The sequence below is a fragment of the Herpailurus yagouaroundi genome, unplaced genomic scaffold, assembly GCF_014898765.1.
Source record: "Herpailurus yagouaroundi ecotype Mexico unplaced genomic scaffold, PumYag 182, whole genome shotgun sequence".
Classification (NCBI taxonomy): Eukaryota; Metazoa; Chordata; class Mammalia; order Carnivora; family Felidae; genus Herpailurus; species Herpailurus yagouaroundi.
This window is the reverse complement of record NW_024412413.1, coordinates 53266322-53289081: the sequence shown is the minus strand read 5'-3', so window position 1 is coordinate 53289081 and position 22760 is coordinate 53266322. Positions and strand designations below refer to the sequence as shown.

Genomic DNA, 22760 nt, shown 5'->3' with positions numbered 1-22760 from the left:
GGGCAGAGAGAGAGGGAGACACAGAATTGGAAACAGGCTCCAGGCTCCGAGCCATCAGCCCAGAGCCTGATGCGGGGCTCGAACCCACGGGCCGCGAGATCGTGACCTGGCTGAAGTCGGACGCTTAACCGACTGCGCCACCCAGGCGCCCCAGCAGCAGCACTTTTAACATGCATATTTCTACCAACAGTCTGCTCAGATATTTATAAAAACCAACATAGGGGTTCTTTTCTACTATACTTTTTCATGTGAGTTCTACTAGCTGAGTCACTAACACCCATACTTCTACCTATAACCTGTCCAAGGCAATTTTACCTAGCCATTTTTTTTTAATTTATTATTTGAGAGAGAGTGCACAGGCAGGGAAGAGGCAGAGAAAGGAGACAGAATCCCAAGCAGGCTCCACGCTGTCAGCACAGAGCCTAACGTGGGACTTGAACTCACAAGCCATGAAATCATGACCTGAGATGAAATCAAGAATTGGATGCTTAACTGAGCCATCCAGGCACCCTTCTCATCTAGGCATTTTTAAGTCCTGCTCCTCAGAATTCTTCCAGCCTCTCCCTATTACCCAATTCCAAACCACTTCCAGATTTTTAAGTATTTGTTATAGTAGCATTCCATTCCCAGGTATCATAATCTGTGGTTTCCTATAGCTGCCATAACCAGTTACCAAAAATTGAGTGGCTTATACAACACAAATTTCTCATTTTTTTTAAATTAAGAAATAATTGACATTTAACATTATATTAGTTTCAGGTGTACGACATAATGATTTGATATATTTACATATTGTGAAGTTATCAACATAAGTCTAGTTAGTATCCATCATCACACGTACGTGTACTTTCTTTTTCTTGTGATGAGAACTTCTAAGATCTACTCTCTTGGAGACTTTCAAATATACAAAACAGTATTATTAACTATAGTCACCGTAAACTTAAAATCTTTCATTTTTGAGGGTAGAAGACTACAATGTGTCCACAAGGCTGTATTCCTCTTAGAGGCTTTCGAGGAGGATCTGTTTCCTTGACTTTTGCAGCTTCTTGAGGTTACCCAAATTCCTTGGCTCATGGCTCCGTATCACTCTGACCTCTACTTCCATTTTCAGACCTCCTTCCCTTCCTCTGACACTCTTGCCTCCTGTTTGTGAGGACCCTTTGCTATATAGGGCCCATCCAAATAACCCGGGATGATCTCCCTGCCTCAGCATCCTTAATCTCATATAGAAAGTCTCTTTTGCCATGTAAGATAACATATACATAGATTCTAGAGATCACATCTTAGGACATACTGGGTGGACAGGGAGGCATTATTTGGCTACCACTTTTGGAAAGCTGTATCTGATTGGCTAGGTATTGAAACACGGTTATTTTGTGTGTGTCCTCTAGTTCCCCGGGGCATACTTACACATCTGTCAGTGTAAGTAAAACAGGGCTCCCAGGTTACTTCATTGTGTGCCACCGCTTTCCTCTCCTCTCAGAGCTTCCATTCAGGTGAGATCATGGTAAAATACCAGGGGCTGCCGTAAGGAGAATGGTACAATGGCATTTGTCTGCAGAGGGCATCATGTGGTGAGGGATGTGTGTTCCAGTGAGGAGGGGTTACTATCTCCTGGATGTAGTGACTGTATACATGCATACCTGAGCCTCTCTGGTTGTGTTTGGCACAAAATCGTGAATCCCCCTAGTTTGTTATGATACAGAAACTAGAAACCGTTCTAATCATATAGTAACTTATATTATAACACATTTCAGGATAAAGCAGGTAGTAAAAGTCCAGTGACAATTAGGGGTTTCTCAAATTTAGAGTAAGAAGATTATTGTCCTCATTATAACCCACATTTTGCCACATGTCACACTGTCAACCTCTGAATTCTGTCTCTCACACATTAACTGCCATATTGATGATTTTGGGCTATTGCTTGGTAGAACTGCCTACGAAGGGACCAAAGAGGAATAAAATCTGGTTTCTTGCTCAAATTATGTAAATGAGCAGAGCATAAACTCATCTCACACACCAGACTAAACCAGACAGTAAATGGGTTTGTTTTTGTTTTTTTTTAATTACCAGGTTTGTATCTCTGGGAGCATATTTTTGAAGGCTTACTTGATCCCACTGATGTGACTGCTCAGTGGAGAGAAGGAAATTCAGTTGTCGGAAGAACATATTACAGGTATTAACTGTGCAACATTAACCTTTGTTGTATTTCTGTGCAATGTTTTATGTAAATACTAGAAGAAAAATAAAATAAGAGGAAAATATATTTAGAGACAGTTTTTGCACTTCAACTTGTTGTGAAGAATAGAGAAGTAAACTCATGACTATATATTTGTAGTTACAGCTTATCTGAACATTTTACAAAATACTTCCTTTTTAAAATTTTCTGTTTCATTTTTATTGAAACATTGCTGATTATATGGGAAAGCTCATGCTCCAAATTTTGTAACATTTGATTGTTGATAAGCATTTAACATTCCATATCTTGAAGGAATAATATGTAAACTTAAAAATATTCTCATTTTTCTCTTTTCATATAATAGTCATGTTCACATATTTTTATAATACTCAATTAGTGGGCGTGCCTGAGTAGCTCAGTCGGTTAAGCATCTGACTTCAGCTCAGGTCATGATCTCATGGTTTATGAGTTTGAGCCCCATGTCCAGCTCTGTGCTGACAGCTCAGAGCCTGGAGCCTGCTTTGGATTCTGTCTCTCCCTCTCTCTCTGCCCCTCCCCTGCTTACCTCTGGGTGTGTGTGTGTGTGTGTGTGTCTCTCTCTCTCAAAAATAAATAAACATTAAAAAAAAATTTTTATAATGCTCAAGTAGTATCAAAGCTGTTGTTATGAGCTTTGAAAATTTTATAAAAATGTATTTATATATGAGTTCTATCATGATTTAATTTGTATAGATTACCATTTTAATGAAATACTAAGAAATCTTTTTTTAGATTGCATAAAATTTTTATCTATGATTCCATATTTTCTAAAGATTTTTTTTAAGTTTATTTATTTATTTTGAGAGAGAGAGAGAGTGGGAGCATGAGTGGCGGAGGGGCAGAGAGAGAAGGAGAGAGAGAGAATCTCAAACAGGCCCCATACTGTCAACGTGGAGCCCAACACAGGGTTCAAACCCATGAACTGTGAGATCGTGACCTGAGCTGAAACCAAGAGTCAGACCCATAACCAATGAGCCACCCAAGCACCCCCTAAAGATTTTTAAACAGGTAGAATTAAGATTGTTTTATTTAGGAAAAATGTGATAATTTTGCTATATGAAAGAGTGCTATTTTCTATTAGATTTTGCTTTCTTATTGAAATAAAAAATAAAAATAATTACTTTTAAATGCTTATTCCATATAAAAATTGTACTATTAGGGGGATAAAATGTCAACCAAAGATTCAGGTTTGTATTAGCATTCCGTTTATTTCCCACAGAAATCAAGAAGAAAAGCTATGGTTAATCTCAATTTCATTTGCATTTTCACTGCTCCTTTCATTCTCTGTTGACTTTATACACACTTGGAAAACAATTTCATGTCATGTATCTTTTCAAAGTAGTCGTTCTTGAAAAGTAAAGACGGACTATAAGTAATACCCAATTTATATGAGGGTTGTTTGATTAATTATGGAATCAAGATATGGGGTTTAACTACATGTAGTACTACAGGTCTCTGTTTCAGAGGGAAGAAATGACTCTGTTCACCATGAATCAGTAACACATGTGGTCTGTGCTCAGGATATGAATACACTTATGGTAAACTGAATTTTTGAGTCAGCCTGATGAAATGCTGCACGCTGCGGGGGCGCCTGGTTCGCTCAGTCTGTTAAGCATCCAACTCTGATTTCAGTTCAGTTTGTGAGTTTGAGCAACACCCCCCACCCCCACCCCACCGCGGTGTCTGTGGGGCAGAGACTGCCTGGAATTCTGTCTCTCTTCTGTCTCTCTGCCTCACCCCCACTTGTGCGCGCTCGCTCTCTCTCTCTCTCTCTCTCTCTCTCTCTCTCTCTGAAACAAAACAAAACAAAATTAAAGAAAAAAGAGCATGTACTGCCGCCAAAATATCTGAGTTCAAATTCCAGCTTTACCTCTTTATTTTTTAGTGTTTATTTACTTGTTTTGAGAGAGAGAGAGCATGCTAGCAGGGCAGAGGCAGATAGAGACGGAGAGGGAGAATCCCAAGCAGGCTCCGTACTATCAGCACAGAGCCTGACAAGGCTCGATCCCATGACTGGGATTATGACCTGAGCCAAAATCAAGAGTCAGCTGCTTAACTGAGCCACCCAGGTGCCCCCGCTTTATCTCTTATTAGCTGTCTGAACTTGGGTAAATCTCTTAACCTCTCTGCCTGGATTTCCATAAATTTAAAATATGGCAAATAATAGTTTCTATTTCACAGGATTATTTTGAAGCTTAAACATTAACAGGTATAGAGTGCTTAGAACAGTATCTGGCACATAGTAATCACTAAAGAAGTCTTGTGTTGTTACTAGTTTTATTATTTTTACTATTACTTAAATAGGTACTGCAACATCTCCCTACCTTTCAGTTCCTTCTCTGTGTTTCCAGTATTGAATATTATCTCACCTTCATGTTCCCTCACAAAAACCTTATTGATACATTCTTTATATTAATACCTTCAATAGGTTACAAGCCAGCCTGGGACTCAATCTGTCTCTTGAAGAAACTTTGCCTGTCTCTACTCATAGCTATCATAGATTGATTTACAGTTTAGTTTCATGAGGCAACTTCATTTTTAATTTCTTAGGAGGAATCTTACCTCTGTTCATCATGGCCTTTGCTCATCCTTAAAAGACTGCATTCAAGACCCTATAATATCCATGTGCAGGCATTATATAAGATATATAAATGACTATCCATTTGATAAAATGAAAGTTAGATGCTAAATTACTTAATTTATTGTCATCAGGGCTCAATTATGGTATTTTCAATGAGCATCTGCTACTTAGGAAAAAGTTGAAAAAAATGGAGAGCCTGGGTGACTCCGTTGGTTAAGCGTCCGACTCTTGATCTCAGCTCAGATCTTGACGTCAGGGTCGTGAGTTCAAGCCCCACTTTGGGGCTCTGCACTGGACATGAAGCATCGTTGAAAAGAAAGAAAAGGAAAGAGAAAGGAAAGGAAAAGTTGGGGGAAAAAAAGAAAAAGTTGAACTTATTTCTAAAGATCATGATAGAATAAATATGCCTGATTCTATTTTTAGAATTTCTAGATATTACTAGTATAAGAAGTTAGGGAGCTCACTACTCATCACAATGAATGAAACCTTCTTTTAAAAGAGGATTTTTAAAACTACTAAGTTTTAATTTGTATTTCATAAAATTCACCCATTTGGGGGCACCTGACTGGCTAAGTCAGAGGAGTGTGGAACTCTTGATCTCAGAGTCGAGTTTGAGTCACATGTTGAGCATAGAGGTTTCTAAAAAAATAAATAAGATTTAGGGATGCCTGGGTGGCTCAGTCGGTTAATCATCCAACTTCAGCTCAGGTCATGATCTCACAGTTTGTGAGTTCAAGTGCTGTGTTGGGCTCTGTGCTGAGAGCTCAGAGCCTGGAGCCTGCTTCAGATTCTGTGTCTCCCTCTCTCTCTCTCTGCCCCTCCCCACTTGCACTCTGTATCTCTCCCTCAAAAATAAATAAACACTAAAAAAAAATTTTTTTTACAAAAATAAAAAATAAGATTTTTTAAAAATTCACCCATTTTAAGTATATGATTCAATTTTTTTTTTAGTATGGTCGGCACACAGTGTTACCTTAGTTTCAGGTGTACCACATTGTGATTCAACAACTCTGTATGTTTTGCTGTGCTCACCACAAGTGTAGCTACCATCTACGTTAAGTGAAAGCTTTTTTTTTTTTTTAATTTTTTTTTCAACGTTTTTTATTTATTTTCGGGACAGAGAGAGACAGAGCATGAACGGGGGAGGGGCAGAGAGAGAGGGAGACACAGAATCAGAAACAGGCTCCAGGCTCCGAGCCATCAGCCCAGAGCCCGATGCGGGGCTCGAACTCACGGACCGCGAGATCGTGACCTGGCCGAGGTCGGACGCTTAACCGACTGCGCCACCCAGGCGCCCCAAGTGAAAGCTTTTATACGTAATTTTAATGGTTACTGGGACTTACCTTTAAGTCAAACACTGGACCATAGATCAGTGAGGGTTTCAGATAACATTCTCACTGGTAAACAAAGACAATGTAGTTAATCTTTCATAATTCGCATTCTCCCACTCTAGCCATGCGAGAATGAGAGTCGGACTATTCCATCACAGACGTTGAATTGGCAAGGTGTGGAGTCATGATGGTAATGCCGACCACAAAAGCAGGGTGAATTGCAGCAGCTATTCAAATGTAAAGGCCGCTCATGAATTCAGTATACCTAGTTCGTAAAACCAAAATTTTAAAAACTGTTTGTTAATCAAAATTGATATAAAATTCAGTGCCTAAGAGACGTGTGGACAGTATAGCTTGTGTATTCTTTTTTTTTTTTCTAAGATTTTATTTTTTAAGTAATCTCTCCACCTAGTGTGGGGCTCAAACTCACAACCAGGAGATCAAGAGTCACGTGCTCCACTGACTGAGCCAGGCACCGCATCTTGTGCACGTTTTTGTTTTTGTTTTTGTTTTTGTTTTTGTTTTTGTTTTTGTTTTTGTTTTTGTTTTTGTTTTTGTTTTTGTTTTAGAGAGAGTGGGAGTGAGGGGCAGAGGGAGAGAGAGAGAATCCCAGGCAGGCTCCAGCATGGAGCCTGACACGGGACTCAATCCCACGACCCTGGGATCATGACCTGAGCCGAAATCAAGAGTTGAAAGTTAAACCAACTGAGCCACCCAGGTGCCCCAGCACTTACTATTCTTTTAAGTTTATTTATTTATTTTGAGAGAGACAGAGTAGAAGAGAGAGAATCCCAAGCAGGCTCTGCACCATCAGCACAGAGTCTGACACGGGGCTCAGGGTCACAAACCGTGAGATCATGACTTGAGCTGAAACCAACGCTCAGTCACTTAGCTGACTGAACAACCCAGGGACCCCTGCACTGATTCGTATCTTATTTACTTATTTTACTTAATTTTTTACTTATTCTGGCATTTGCCAGACTCATAGCTGGCAAATTAGTAATCTTATCTATAATTCTATTAATATCATAGTGGTGTGTATGTAGTGTTAGTTCAGTAGTACTTGTTGAATTTAGAAAAAATGAAACAATAATAATTACATTGGATTCTAAAAAATATATTCGGTTCATACTCAGCTTAAAACTCAAAATTTGAATGATTTCTCTAGCCTTTCTACATGTTGAAAGTACTTGCTGGGAGGAGATATTTTAACTAAGCCAAGGAGAAGAGAAAAAATATTGGAAATTATAAGTCCTGACTATTAAATATATGCTAAGAAATGCACAAGAGTAAATCACTGTTCTAAAAATTCTGTGTATGAGCTCTTGAAATATGCTTATTCTTCAGTTAATGGAATTTTATGATTGTTGCTTGGCTAATAACCTTAGAAAATGAAAAGTACATTTCATCACGCATGAATATATGATAATATCTCATAAATAAGACCTACTTTATATAATAAATATATAGCTGGAAAGTTATGATTAAATTGAACTTTTGTAACTTGATTCATACTTTACATGCAGCAAGAGAATTTAAATAAATTGGTAGGGCAAATAACTCCCTGAGAGAGAATTATGCTTATTCATCCAGCATCTACCGAAGCCTATACTACTTGTTCATACTAGGCTCTAAGGATTTCAAAGTGAACAAAATACTTTTCTCTGGCCGCAGGGAGTTCACAGACTAGTGGTTGAAACAAATACATAAATAATTTCCATACCCCATATAAAGCATATTGATAAGGATGTGAATACTCTATCGTGTTAGTAGGTAGGGAAATACAGAAGAAGGCAACTAACCCAGTCTAAGTAGAGTTGTAGAGTTGGGGGTATGATGCCTATCAAGAAAGACCTCCCAGAGGAGGTGACTGCTGAGCTGAGTCTTCAGAGATTAGTAGGATTTAGCAAAGCAGTGAGAGGAGAGATTATATTCCCACAGAGGCAACATCAGAGACTAAAAACTGATAAATAGCCATTTTGGTCATGGAATTGTAGACCATTCAGAACCCCTGGGGCATCATGATGGCGTGGGGTGCCTGAGATTGGGAGTGCAGGGCAAGGGGCAGATCACCGTGGACCTCATGTGTGCCACGTTAAGACTCTTGAACTTTATTCTTGGGCAGTGAAAGCAACTGAAGATGATTAGACAAGATAGTGGTATTGTCGTGTATGTTTTTGGTGTAGATTTCTCTAGTAGCCATGTGGAAAAATGATTTGAAGGAGACAGCTGGGTGCAGGCAGATCAGTTAGGAGACTATATGTATCCAACAGTCCAACAGATATATAAGTAAGGGGTGAAATAAGAATATGCTGGCGCAGTTGGAGCCAGGGACAAGTTTGAGAAATATTTTGGGGCCCAACTATCAGAATTTAGGGATTATTAGATGTGAGGATGAGAGCAAGAAGCAAATCTGACAACCCCCTCGTTTCTGGCCTGCATGACAGGATAGCTGGTGTGCGATCAAAATAGCAAATACAGGAATAGGAGCAGGTCTGTCCACTCCTCTCCAGCTCACTGCACAGCACCTGCTTGACTCCCTGTTTCTCAACAGACAACCCTGCTTCCCATTTCCTCAAGAAAATTGAGTGGATCCATGGTTATATTCTCCAACGTTCACCTTCTGATCTCCATCTGACCCCTCACCTGACCTTATGTCTTTCCCTAGCTCTGAGACTTCCTGGTTCAAGGTTAATTCCCTCCACATGTGCTTCCCTTCTGCTGCTTCCCAGACCTTGCTCTCTCCTTCGTCTTTAATCTTTCACTCACTATTGCTTTCCCACCTTCTCATCCGAACTTTCAAGAGCGTCTGCATTCACTATGCCCAATTCCTGACTTCTCATTCGCTCTCAACCCACAGCAATTTGACTTACACACCTCCCAACACACACAAAACTATTTGAATCTTCTAGGATTTTTCTTTTACCCCTGAAGTTTCTTTACCCAGGTCTGTGTTTCCAAGACTGTGTACTGAGGCACCCTGGGGCACCATAAAATATATATTTTTAAAGATTTTATTTTTAAATAATCTCAACACCCAACATGGGGCTCAAACTCACAACCCAGAGATCAAGAGTCACATGCTCCACCGACTGAGCCAGCCAGGCACCCCAGCACCACAAAATATTTTAAATATTTGTGGGAAATACTGTTATACTTCATATCTGTCAGACACCATGCAAACTACTGGCTCGAAGTAATTCACAGTCTCAACATTATATCCCCCTACATTTATTTCAGCGATGTCATATCTTTGTGGAGCTGGGTTTTCCATGGTTGCTGTGCTAAAATTCAAGTACTGTGCAAAAATCACTGTGGGACAGGGAGTGATAGTGGCAGTGTCCACTCTGACTCAAAAGTTTGCAAAGGTGTGTAGTCCTCAACAGGTGCACACATCCATCTCATTATAAGGTATTTGTGGTTCGTTAAGAATGAAATAGGAGTTTTTTTCTTTCAGTGTGTGCCTGTTATTTTTCTCAGTGACTTTTGGGCAGTTAGGACAAAAATACTAAGTAGTTTGGATTTAATGACTTTTTTAAGTGTATTTATTAGAGAGAGAGAGAGAAAGAAGGGGAGGGACAGAGGGAGAGGGAGAGAGAGAATCCTAAGCAGGCTCCTCACTGTCAGTGCAGAGCCCAATGTGGGGCTCCATCCCAGGAACCATGAAATCATGACCTGAGCCAAAATCTAAAGTCAGATGCTTAACCAGCCGAGCCACCCAGGCACCCCTGGACTCAATGACTTACCATACTGAACCATTACTCATTTCTTTTGGCTAAAAAAATTTACTGAAACACTGAAGGTGCTGGGAATGAGGAAAGCTTAGGAACCTCAAATTTATACCTCAGCTCCCCATCATTGACCCTGTGGCTCACACCATTACCTAAACATGACCTCGAGGTCTGGAAAGCCGATTAGTCAGAGCATGAGAGCCACGTTCCTGCTGCTGGAACATAAGAGCACTCTGCAAAAGAGAGCGGTGGAGATTCCAAGACTAGTCCAATGAGCCCCAAGTGAATCAGACCTCATTTCATTAGTTTATGTGAGTCAATAAAATTAGAAGTATTCCTTTCACATGAAAGTGACATTTGAGCATGGCTTACTGTACTATTTTATTTTAACTTACAACTAAAACCCGGTACTAAAACACTTACCATAAGCTCCCAAATTAATGACATATGAACAAAAGTTTTGCAATGTCCAGCTAAGTTGCTAAGTTAATACTGTACAAAGTTATCTTTTGGTTTCTTCCTATACAGATATGACATATTTCTAGTTATTGGAGACCTTTGTGATAGAAAGGCCCAAAACATTATGAGTTACTGAAATTTTTATAAGATAGGTAAATATAGTTTACCTTTTCTGGCTAAATTATAAAATGTCTTCTATCTTTATCTGTTTCTGTTTGGCTTAAGGTTTTTAACTTGTTTAAAATAGTCAGCACCCGGGGGCACCTCGCTGGCTCAGTCTGAAGAGCGTGCGACTCTTGATCTCAGGGTTCTGCGTTCGAGCCCCATGTTGGGTGTAGAGATCACTTGAAGATAAAAAAAATCAACTTGTGGCAGTGCCAGTGTCACCGCCTCTGCGTTGGCTCCCCACAGACAAGACAAAAGATGTCCAGCCTTACAGGGACTGAGTGGTGTATCGAGTCTCTTGTTTTCCAGAAGTATGCTGGAAAGGAGCTTATTAACAACTGCACACTCTCCAAGACAGAGTCCCTGAGCTTTCTGAATACAGAACTGGCTGCCTTCACAAAGTACTCAGAGGACCCTGGTGTCCTTGACCTCACGATGAAGAAACTGGACCTCAACTCTGATGGGCAGCTAAATCTCCAAGAATGTGTTAACTTTATTGGCAGCCTGGCCGTAGCTTGTCATGACTCCTTTGCAAGGTCCACCCATTTCTAGAAGTAAATCCAAGGGGTTCTCGGGCCTGACTTCAGACCACCCCCTTTCCTTCAAAGAAGCCTCAATCTTCACCTCCTCCTCACATCCTACACATACCCTGGGCCCAGAGCATCCACCACCCTTTTGCAGGCCAGTCCTGCTGGTAGTTAATAAAGCAACAGCATTGGGGCGCCTGGGTGGCTCAGCCAGTTAAGCGCCCAACTTTAGCTCAGGTCATGATCTCATGGCTCATAGGTTCAAGGCCCCTGTTGGGCTCTGTGCTGACAGCTCAAAGCCTGGAGCCTGGTTTGGAGTCTGTCTCCCTCACTCTTTAACCCACCCCCGCTCACATTTTGTCTCTCTTTTTCTCTCTCACAAGTAAGTAAACATTAAAAAAAAATTTTTTTAAGTATTATTTGCAGGTTATGGCTTTGAGGTATAAAGCATTTTTCAATTGATATATATTTATTTCTTTATATAACATTGTAATAGATAAAACACTTGCACAGTGTTTTATAGTTCAATAAACACTAACATGAGAATACATATTAAATGCTATATTAAGTGATACAGAATAAAATTGCTATGGTAGTTTACATTAAAGGAGAATCAGAAGAGGAAGGTAAAGGTGGAAATGTCTTCCAGGAAATGTAAGTAATGAACAAAGGCAGAGAGGCAGATAAGTTTGTGATTTAAGGGTGTACAGGAGAATGAGATTACACGTGGGCAGTGGAACTAATTTAGTCAGAAACAGTGGATTGTAAGGATAAAGGGTAATGGTTGTAAAGCACTTTATACAATATTGGTCATGGAGCTTTCACTCAGTGTATGTTATTAATCTGCGAAACAGCAGGAAACAGTATTATATCTGTACTTCAGTTTTAATTACATAATACTATAAATAGAAAAAAACTGGAAGTAGACATGACAAAATGCTGTCTAACCCTGTTTTTGGAATTATGGGCACAGAATTATGAGTGATGGAAACATCTTTTGAATTTTCCAAGTTATTGCAATAACCGTTTGGTTATTAATAACCAAACTAATAAATGATTTTTTTAATTATAAACCTATCTTAAAAAAGAAAGATGTAATTTTAAAAACAAATGAACTTGCAAAATTTGAATACTGAATTTACTTATTTTATTGTGCTTTTAAACAACGCTATTGCTTTTTTTTTTTAACGTTTATTTTTAAGAAAGAGAGAGACAGAGCGTGAGTGAGGGAGGGGCAGAGACAGAGGGAGACACAGAATTCAAAACAGGCTCCAGGCTCTGAGCTGTCAGCACAGAGCCTGAGGGGGGCTCGAACCCATGAGTCATGAGATCATGACCTGAGCTGAAGTTGGACATTTAATCAACTAAGCCACCCAGGCACCCCTGTAACTTATAAATAATACTTTAAAGCAGTTATATCAAGGATGAGCAATGACAGGTAAAGATATTATCTCTCAGGGCATAAAGGCTCCTGGTATTGTTAGATAATCTTATTATAAATTATCCTGATAAAAACATTTTTAGACACAGTCTTATCTAGTTAGAAATTGAAATGAAATATTATTAGATAAGTTCAATACTATCCTTAGTAAAATGTTTTATGTCTTTTTAAAAAAATAGTGCAGAAGTCTGTGTGACATTCTTTAAAATAGTTTGGGCACATGATATATATGTACTTAAATGTCAGATAACTAAGTTTGAGGCCCATCTATACCATTGCCTATCTAGTGTTACTAGCTTTATATAAGTCATGTAACCTTTCTCAAAATTTCCTTTTCTTCCTTTGTAAAACTGACCTAGGGTAGGAAAGCAAGACTGGAAGACCTCATGTGCTCTAGGAATTAGGCCTCCCTATAAATCTAAAGGAGAAATTAATTGTTCATATACTACCAATAATAAATTTTTAACCCTGTCATAACTATTATCATGATCCCTAAAGTATTCTCTACCTCTCAGATTTTGCAGATTCTCTTAAATTGCTAAAGAATCATTGAATCATTGGCCATCTCAATGCTAGGTACTGTCCAACACAAACAAAACACAGTTCTCATTCTCGTAGGTTACTGTCATTGTGTAATAAAGTCATAGAATCCACACAGTATACATACACACAAACAAAATATATATTTAGGTCTTGGGTTTTTAATATTATCTACTAACTCTAGTATTTATTAACCATAGTGCCAAGGAAACAACCTCTGAAGTAGATAGGTCTTAACTTACAACTCAGTGTTGCCATTACAAGTTGTGTAACTTAAGCCTGATTTCCCAAATGCAAAGTGGGGATTAATGTGCTGCGGAGTTGATAAAGGCTAAATGACAACCTATGCAAAATGCCTATCATCTGTATAAAAGGCATTTAATAAACGTTAGGTTTTTTGTCCAACAATAGTAAGCAATAAAAGCAGGATTTCAGCATATTTGTACTAAAGACTCTATCAGGTTATGGGGAGCCTGACTGGCTCAGTCAGTAGAGCATGTGACTATTGATCTCAGGGTTGTAAGTTTGAGCCCCATGTTGAGTGTAGAGATTACTTAAAAATAAAACCTTTTTAAAAATAAGATAGGGGCACCTGGATGGCTCAGTCAGTGAAGCTACCGGCTTCAACTCAGGTCATGATCTCACAGTTCGTAGGTTTGAGCTCCGCATCGGGCTCTGTGCTGGCAGCTCAGAGCCTGGAGCCTGCTTCAGATTCTGTGTCTCCCTCTCTCTGCCCCTTCCCCAGCTCACACTCTGTCTCTCTCTCTCTCTCTCTCAAAAATAAACATTTAAAAATTTTTTAATAAAATAGAATAAAATAAAACAACCCAGTCAAGAAATGGGCAGAACATGAACAGATACTTTAACAAAGAAGACATCCAGATGGCCAACAGACACATGAAAAGATGCTCAACATCACTCATCATTAGGTAAATACAAATCAAAATCATGATGAGATATCACCTCACACCTGTCAGAATGGCTAACGTTAGCAACATAAGAAACAACAGGTGTTGGCAAGGATACCAAGAAAGGGGAACCTTCTTAAACTGTTGGTGGGAATGCAAACTGGTGCAGCCACTCTGGAGAAGAGTATGGAGGTTCCTCAAAAAAACAAAAATAGAACTACCCTACAGTACAGCAATATTCAGTATTTACTCAAAGGATACAAAAAATCATATTCGGGGGCACTTGCACCCCAATGTTTATAGCAGCATTATCAACAATAGCCAAACTATGGAGAGAGCCCAAATGTCCATCAACTGATGAATGGATAAAGAGGATGTGGTATATATGTATATATATATCATGGCCATCAAAAAAAAATGAAGTCTTGCCGTTTGCAACATGGATGGAGCTAGAATGTATTATACTAAATAAAATAAGTCAGAGAAAGACAAATACCATATGATTTCACTCGTGGAATTTAAGGAAAAAAAACAGATGAACACATGGAAAGGGGGGAAAAAAGAGAGGGAAACAAACCACGAGAGACTCTTAACGATAGAGAACAAACTGAGGGCTGATGGAGGGAGGGAGGTGGGAGATGGGCTAGATGGGGGATGGTTATTAAGGAGGGCACTTGTGATGATCACCAGGTATTGTATGTAAGTGATGAATCACTGAATTCTACTCCTGAAACCAATATTACACTGTATGTTAATTAATTAAAATTTAAATAAATTACCCCCTCAAATGGAAAAAATAAAATAAAAAATAAAATCTTTTTAAAAATAAAGACTCTAGCAGGTTATATGGTTTAGCAGGTTATAAAGAATCCAGGACCAATGTGACTAATTTTAACATAGCTTAAAGCTATTTTTTATATTTCACACTTAGGTTAAAATAATTTAGAGGCAAGGGCACTTGGGTGTCTCAGTCAGTTAAGTATCTAACTCTTAATCTCAACTCCCATCTTGATCTCAGGGTTGTGAATTCAAGCCCTGCATTGGGCTCCACACCTAGCGTGTGGAGCTTGAAAACTAAAAACAAAAACAAAACACACAGCAGACACATCCTTTAAAAAAATAAATAATCTAAAAAATAAAATAATTCAGTGTTGTTGGTTGTTCTAAAGGAGCACATAATATAAAAATGTAAGTTATGAACATGTCTGTTCCTTTTATTACTTTTTTATTACGCTAAGGAGCCCATTCTCATTTACCCATCACCCAGAACTAAAAAATTCCCATTTGCTTTAGATATTTAACTTCCCTCTTAAAAGAATTAAATATTCCCAGTAAAAGGGAAGCTTTCTTTGTACTGTTCCCATTTCTTTTGTCTTCCTGCTCCGAAGCAACCATTGTAATGAATTTGGTGTGTATCCTCCCATTCAGATTTTTATATTTATACTTATAAAATTTAAGCATAATTTTTGTACTATACTTTCAAATTTGCACACAATTATCATATTCTGTGGGTATTCTGCACCTTGCTTTTTCCCTTAACCTTGTGTTTTCGAGACTTAACCTCCATGGGTGTTTACACCAGCATCCGTTTGTCAGTTCATCACTTACAGTTCATTCAGATAAAGGCATAATGGCAACTCACACCCTAAAGAGGATGGGAACTACTGGCCTAAACACCTTTCCAATGTAAACTACACGGAGTTTCATACTGTTCAACTGTGTTTCTTTGCTTAACGCCTCAAACTCTAGCCAGCGCTTGTTTTGAATGTGGTTAAAAACAACAAAGCCGCCACATTTTATTTTCTTTTTTTGTCTTTTTTTTTAAGTAGGCTCCATTCCTGTGGGGCTTGAACTCATGACCCTGAGATCAAGAGTTGCATGTTCTACTGACTGAGCCAGGCAGGCACCCCCAAAGCCACCACATTTCTGATTATCATATGCGATTGATCTGCGTACAACCAATCGACAGCCATGCTCTATCATTCAAACATGTTCAAAGAAACTTGTATTAGAGAAATTATGTTTCTAGAAAGAATGTAGATTACATCTCATTGTAGATTTTATGTAAAATGATTTAAAACTTCTGATATCGGGGCACTTGGGTGGCTCAGTTGATGGAGCAGCCAACTCTTGATTTCGGAGCAGGTCATGATCCCAGAGTCATGGTAATGAGTCCCATGTCGGGCCCCACACGGTGCATGGAGCCTGCTTTGGATATTCTCTCCCTCTCTCTCTCTCTCTCTCTCTCTCTCCCTCCCTCCCTCCCTCTTTCCCTCCCCCTCTGCTGCCTCCCCCACTCATGGGCACATGCACACACACACAAACACACACACATGCATCTCTGTCTAAAGTAAAAACAAAAAATAGTTAAAAAAATAAAACTTCTGACATCAAATACTTTTGTTCTATTTTGGTTTTTTTTGTTTGTTTTGTTTTTTTTTGTCTCTTGTTTTTGTTTTGTTGTTTGTTTTTAACAGCTTCATCACTGGCCCAGCTGTAGTCCCAGGGTATTTTCCTGTTGATGTGAATAATGTGGTACTCATCCTAAATGGAAGAGAAAAAGCGAAGGTCTTTTATGCCACCCAGTGGTTACTTTATGCACAAAATTTAGTGCAAACTCAGAAACTCCAGCATCTTGCTGTTGTGTTGCTTGGAAACGAACATTGTCATAATGAATGGATAAGCCAGTTCCTCAAAAGAAATGGAGGCTTTGTGGAGCTGCTTTTCATAATATATGACAGCCCCTGGATTAACGACATGGATATCTTTCAGTGGCCTTTAGGAGTGGCAACGTAAGTACAAATATTATTACATATTTCTAGACCCTAAGACCTGAATTTCTGAATCAGGAAAACGGTGCTTTAAATTTGTAATAAACATAGTTCTGGAATCATCTGGGAAGCCATGTACAATCTTTTCCATGGGAAAAAAATCTGGTTTGGTCCCAGGCTTCAGTAATAATAATAATGTTTTTTAGAGTATTTTAGCATGTTACAAGGAGAGCATATAAGTTATTAGGGGTTTTTTGTGTTTAAAAACTCCAAATGTATAGGATGAATTTTCAAGTTTATCAGTAGTGCCCTAAAGAGATGTTTAACTGGGGCACCTGGGTGGCTCAGTTGGTTGAGTGTCTGACTGTTGATTTCTGCTCAGGACATGATCCCAGGGGCATGGGATCAAGCCCCATGTCGGGCTCCATGCTGTGTGTGTAGAACCTGCTTAAGATTCTCTCCCTCCCTCTCCCTGTGCTCATCTCCCCCTCTCCCCAGTTCACACGTTCTTGCTCTCTCTCAAATTAAAAAAAAAAAAGAGAGACGGTGAATTGTTTAACAGAGAACGGCAGGCCTTCTTAAAACAACTTACAGAATCTATATAATTTATAGTAAAAACAAACAAAATTTTACTTGACAAACAATATGAAATCAGGAGCATATGGTATCTTGAGGGTTTGAGAAGATCATAATATGCTCAGATCTGCCACCGAGACTGCTTGAACTGGCACAAATTTCTTCTATAATAAGAGGGGCTAATTAAGTAATAGCTAACTAAGGCTTCTGAAGATGTCTATACAGTCTTTATAAAATGGAAAGCTTATTTTTTATCTTTCTGTTAATAGAGGGCTTTTAATCAAGTTGACTTTAAGGTAAGTTAAACTTAGATCAAGCACTGCTGCATAAACTTCCTAAGAGCAGGGGATTTGTCTCTTGTTCACACTACCAGCAGAGCCTGGAACCAACCAAGGCTGCACAGAGTAGACAATAAATACTTGTCAAACGGATGAATTAGGAGAAATCTCACCAACATGCGTTTTGAATTAGATACTCATTGTTCATTACTATCACTTGTTACCAAATGTGACCTTAAACTGCTACTTGGTTGGCTACACAAATATCATCAGATAAGCATATTCACAAGACCTATTTCCTGGCCCATGCTGCAGTATTTCAACTTAGTAAGTTTGTGGTAGAACCAGACCAAAAGATTTATATTAAGTATAGCCGGGTGTAAGACCCTTTGAAAAATCTATCCCTTGAGTAGAGCTCATACTTACAAAATGCTTTGAAACAAAATTACCCTTTTGCAGTAACACTACATGGGCTATTCATACGGTTTCCGTACATTGAATGGAAACTCTTTGTAATTCTGTTATTGTTGGACTAGGCCAATACTTTTTTATAGATCAGTGACTTCCAACCCGATGCACCTTTGCCCCCCAGGAAACATTTGGCAATGTCTGGAGATATTTTGACTTGTTACAAGTGGAAGGGGGAGGTGACAGTGGTATCTAGTGGACAGAGGCCAGTAATGGTGTGAAATATCCTACAATGTAGAGAACAGTCTCCACAACAAAATGTGAACTGGCCCAAAATGGCAATATGGTAAGGTTGTAGCGCAGGTGCACAATTTGGTGTCTATTCCAAATGCCCATAAGAATGGGCTGATTGCAACAGGCCTCTCCTGCATGGCTGCAAGGTTTTTTCATTTGTTTGTCTTTGTAATCTACTTTAAAAGCCTTTGGAGTTGGAGCTCTTTGCTACAGCAGTATGTGTTCTGTAATCTTTCCATCACCTGGCTAAAACAGTAATTAAGGGACACCTGGGTGGCTCAGTCAGTTAAGCGACCGACTTCGCACAGGTTGTGATCTTGCAGTTGGTGAGATTGAGCCCGCATCAGGCTCTGCACTGACAGCACAGAGCCTGCTTAGGATTTTCTCTTCCTCTCTCTCCGCCCCTACCCAGCGCTCGCTCGCTTGCTCTCTCTCTCAAAATAATAAAAATTAGACAAAAAATATAACTAAAATAGTCATTAAATCATGATCATTATGAATGTAGATTATTTATACTCTGAAGGTATTTCAACCTTCCTTATAACTACAAGCGTATGGAAGTTGAGGAATATAAAAAACAAAAGCACTTCATGCGCTTAATCTCTATGTCAATTTTGTAAAAGGTGCCAGCGTGAGGGTATTTTCTTTTTAAATTTTTTTTAAGATTTTATTTTTAATCTCTTATACCCAGCATGGGGCTTGAACCTGCAACCCCAAGATCAAGAGTCCCACACTCCAATGTGAGGTTATTTTCTTAAGTCAGTAGATTAAGGGACTTTTCCCAAGTAAGCTTGGAAAATTACAGTTTGGAGTTTAGAAGATCATATTTGAAATCTGTTCTCTCTGCACCCTCATGCTACCTAAGATGTTAGGTTATGATAATTTGCCAATCTGATCGTCATACGTTGTTAACTCCTATGTACTTATTTTTGTAGATACAGGAATTTTCCTGTGGTGGAGGCAAGCTGGTCAATGCTGCATAATGAAAGGCCCTACTTATGTAATTTCTTAGGAACCATTTATGAAAATTCATCCAGACAAGCACTAATAAACATTTTGAAACAAGATGGGAATGCTAAGCTTTGTTGGGTTTCAGCAAGAGAACAGTAAGTTCTACGTTTACTTGATTCACCCACTTTGTTCTCAAATCTGAGAGTTGCTGTATGTAGCAGCACAGGTTTCCAAGGAGACTTTGTTAACTTCATTCATACCAGTCTTCCTGCAGAAGAGATATTGGTAGTTAAAGCTGTGTAGAAACTGGGTTTCTATCATCCATCCTGAAGAGGAATACTAGTAACTGTCCTATGCAGATGTCAATTTTTAAGATTCCGCAACAGTATCTGTTAGCTAGACCTGACACACAAGACATTCATTATGAGTGCCAGTAAGGTCTTGGGTTCATCCCTGAGATATTCAGCAGACCAGATTCAGTGTTCCAAGACTGGCATGAAGTGCTCCTCTCATCATCAGAACCTGACACCACCCTGAGGACAGGAGGACAGGACATGCTATTCTTTGAATCTCCAGATCCAACATAGGATCCTACACAAAGTAGGCCAAGGATAAATGGGGAGTGGATGGATGGTGGATGGATGGATGGATGGATGAATGGATGGATGGATGGATGGATGGATGAATTTAATAGGTTAACTTTCTTCCATCATTTACATGGTAGTCATGAAACACATGTTCATGGAGTGAAGGAAGGAACTTTGGAATTATTCATTTTGTTTTTAAATAAATGCGGTTTTGTGTGTAATCAGAGAAGAATGGCCTAAAAAATGTCCTTCCAGATCTAGAAATATATTTATTGTAATAAATAGATACTCTCTTTTTGAAAGCATAACTCCCAATTCTACTGTTAGTGTAACCATGCTATATCCATTCAGTCAACAAATATTTTTCAAGCAACTGCTGTATGCCAGAAACTATCTTAGCCATGAAGGATACAGCAGTGGACAAAACAGTGAGAAGTCCATGCCCCCCTAGAACTCACATGTTTGTTGGAAGAGACAAACCAGTAAAATATATTGTGTGTCAGAAGATGATAAATGCTGTATAAAACGAGTTGAGCAGAGGGGAGAGGTAGCAAGGACTGGGAATCAGGAGTAGAGCATCGGATGTTCTAGAATGGCCAAAGAAAGCTCTAGTGTGAAGATTACATGCAAACATGGACCTGAAGAAGGGGCGGGGCGGGAAGGGGGTGGCTCCCATGTCTATTTAGGAGAAGGGTAGTGCAGGCAGAGAGAGCGCAGATGTAAAGAGCCGCAAGGGACAGCATACCAGGAAAGGAATGAGTGAAGGCGGTGGAGAATATCAGAGTTTATTGTAGGAATAGAATTCTTCTTGTAATTCCTCTCATAGCATTGAGCCAGGAGGTGGAGTGGGTGTCCTTCTTGCTTCTCATTGCTGCCTCCAGACCATTCTCCCTTTTTTCCTCCCTAAAATCTCCCATTTTAAATATCAGGCCCGCAGAGAAAACCTTTCAATGCTCTTCCTCTTTGAAATCATTTACTGATCCTGGGGTTTATCTCCTTCAGTCTCTGAAGAGTTTAGTTCTGGCACACTCCCACTCTCTCTGATGTCACTCTGACATAACTCTTGGTGATGCCCAATCTATACACATGGCCCTTCCATCAGCTTTTTCTTACCCCCTTTATCCAGTGATCCGGTTCTCCGTTTGGTTTGGCCATTCGGTGTCATGGTCGTTTCTTAGACCTTGTCATAGCACAAACTGTGTCTTCTCTGTGATCTCAAGTCCCAGCATCTCTCTCTGTAACCACCATTTTCTGTTATTCCCTCTCGCTCCCTGTAGATATTTGACTCCAGCAATTTGGCTGAGATTTATAATTCATTGTTCCTGCTACCTTTTCATTGTCCTTTGCTCACCTCATCTCTGCTTTCTTCTTTTCCCCACTTAAATTTCATAGTCAACTATGACCGGTATACATTCAACTCCCTAGTTCCCTAATGGAGCAGACCCTAACTGGTTAAATCCAGCTCTCCTATCTGCTCTATACCTGTACCAGGCAGCCAAACACACACAACGTGTGTGCACACACACACACACACACACACACACACACAGAATTGTGTCGGTAGACCTAGCTTTAAATACATGACCTTGACTCTCAAGTGCCCTGCAGTCATACATTTCCCTTGTCTGTGTATTCTCCACCTTTCCCACAAGACTGTTTCGTACCTTCTCCCTTCCCAGTCACCTATTCTGACCCTATTGCTTATTTCACTGAGAAGATGGGAGCAGTCAGGAGAGAAGGTCTAGCTTTCTGACAGGTCTCTCAGCTTCTACCCTTGCCCCTGGACAGTCTGTTCTCACCACAAGGGCCGGATTAATTCTGATAAAACATGGGTCAGGTCAGCCACCCCTGACCACAACCCTGCTTGATGGGATGCTCTGACTTCATCTTCTACACCTCTCCCCCTCAGTCACTCTGCTTCAGCCGCCCTGGCCTCCTTGCTGGTCCTTGAACTTGCCAGGCACACACTGTCCCATGGCTTTTATGCTTGCACTTCACTAGATTCACCCCTTCAACATCTGCGTGGTTTGCTGCCTCACCTCTAGCTCTGTGCTCAGAGGCCCCTGAGATGAGATGCTCCCTGATTACCCATTTAAATCTGCAACGCTGCTGGCTCAGAAACTCACTCCTCACTTCTCTGCTTTATTTTTCTTCATAGTACGTAATTAACACCTAAGTAAGATACTGACCTGACTTGATTACTATCCATTTCCACCACTAGACCTAGAATATGAGCTCCATAAAGGCAGAATTTTGGAGGGGGAGGTAAGGAAAGGAGACCTGGCACACAGAAAATATTGGCGGGATACACATTCATTCAGAAATTTCAAGGTGACTACTAGATTTTAAACATGACCAGCTGTAAACTTTTCACATTCTTAAATATTTTCAATAAATCTATTTGGGCAAGATTTTATCTATTTCTTCTGCCCGTCATCTCTAAAATGTGTTTACCATTTCTTACAACTGACGTTTGCTTTCACAAAAGACTTGCTTTAGTAAAGTGAAAACTACAGTTGCTTTTCTGATTTGTTTAGGTGGCAGCCTCAGGAAACAAATGAAAGCCTTAAGAATTATCAAGATGCTTTGCTTCAGAGTGACCTCACATTGTGCCCAGTAGGAGTAAACACAGAATGTTACAGAATATACGAGGCTTGCTCCTATGGCTCTGTTCCTGTGGTAGAAGACATAATGACAGCTGGCAGCTGTGGAAATACGTCTGTTAACCGTAATGCTCCTCTGCAGCTACTCAAGTCCATGGACGCTCCCTTTATCTTTATTAAGAACTGGAACGAACTTCCTGCTATTTTAGAGAAAGAGAAAACTCTAATTTTACAAGAAAAGATTCAGAGAAGAAAAATGTTACTTCACTGGTATCAGCACTTCAAAACAGAGCTAAAAATGAGATTTACTAATATTTTAGAAAGTTCATTTTTAATGAATAATAAAGGGTAACTCTGAATTATCTTTTTGACCAAAGATCCGATTTTTTTA

At 39.5% G+C, this 22760-nt stretch overlaps 1 protein-coding gene across 3 annotated transcripts in view; it reads left to right on the top strand.

Annotated features, from left to right (window-relative positions):
- The window catches only part of RXYLT1 (ribitol xylosyltransferase 1), a 26765-nt gene extending 4032 nt beyond the window's left edge, over nt 1-22733 (top strand). Inside the window, exons 3-6 of one of the 3 annotated variants that reach the window (XM_040491528.1) lie at nt 2074-2176; nt 16379-16693; nt 19164-19334; nt 22304-22733. In XM_040491528.1, coding sequence (XP_040347462.1) covers nt 2074-2176; nt 16379-16693; nt 19164-19334; nt 22304-22721 — 1007 coding nt within the window. In that variant the 3' untranslated portion in view covers nt 22722-22733. Of the gene's footprint in view, nt 1-2073; nt 2177-13876; nt 13923-16378; nt 16694-19163; nt 19335-22303 lie in introns of those variants that run through there. The other 2 variants (XM_040491530.1, XM_040491529.1) reach the window with 2 other exon arrangements.
- The last annotated feature ends 27 nt before the right edge of the window (nt 22734-22760 follow it).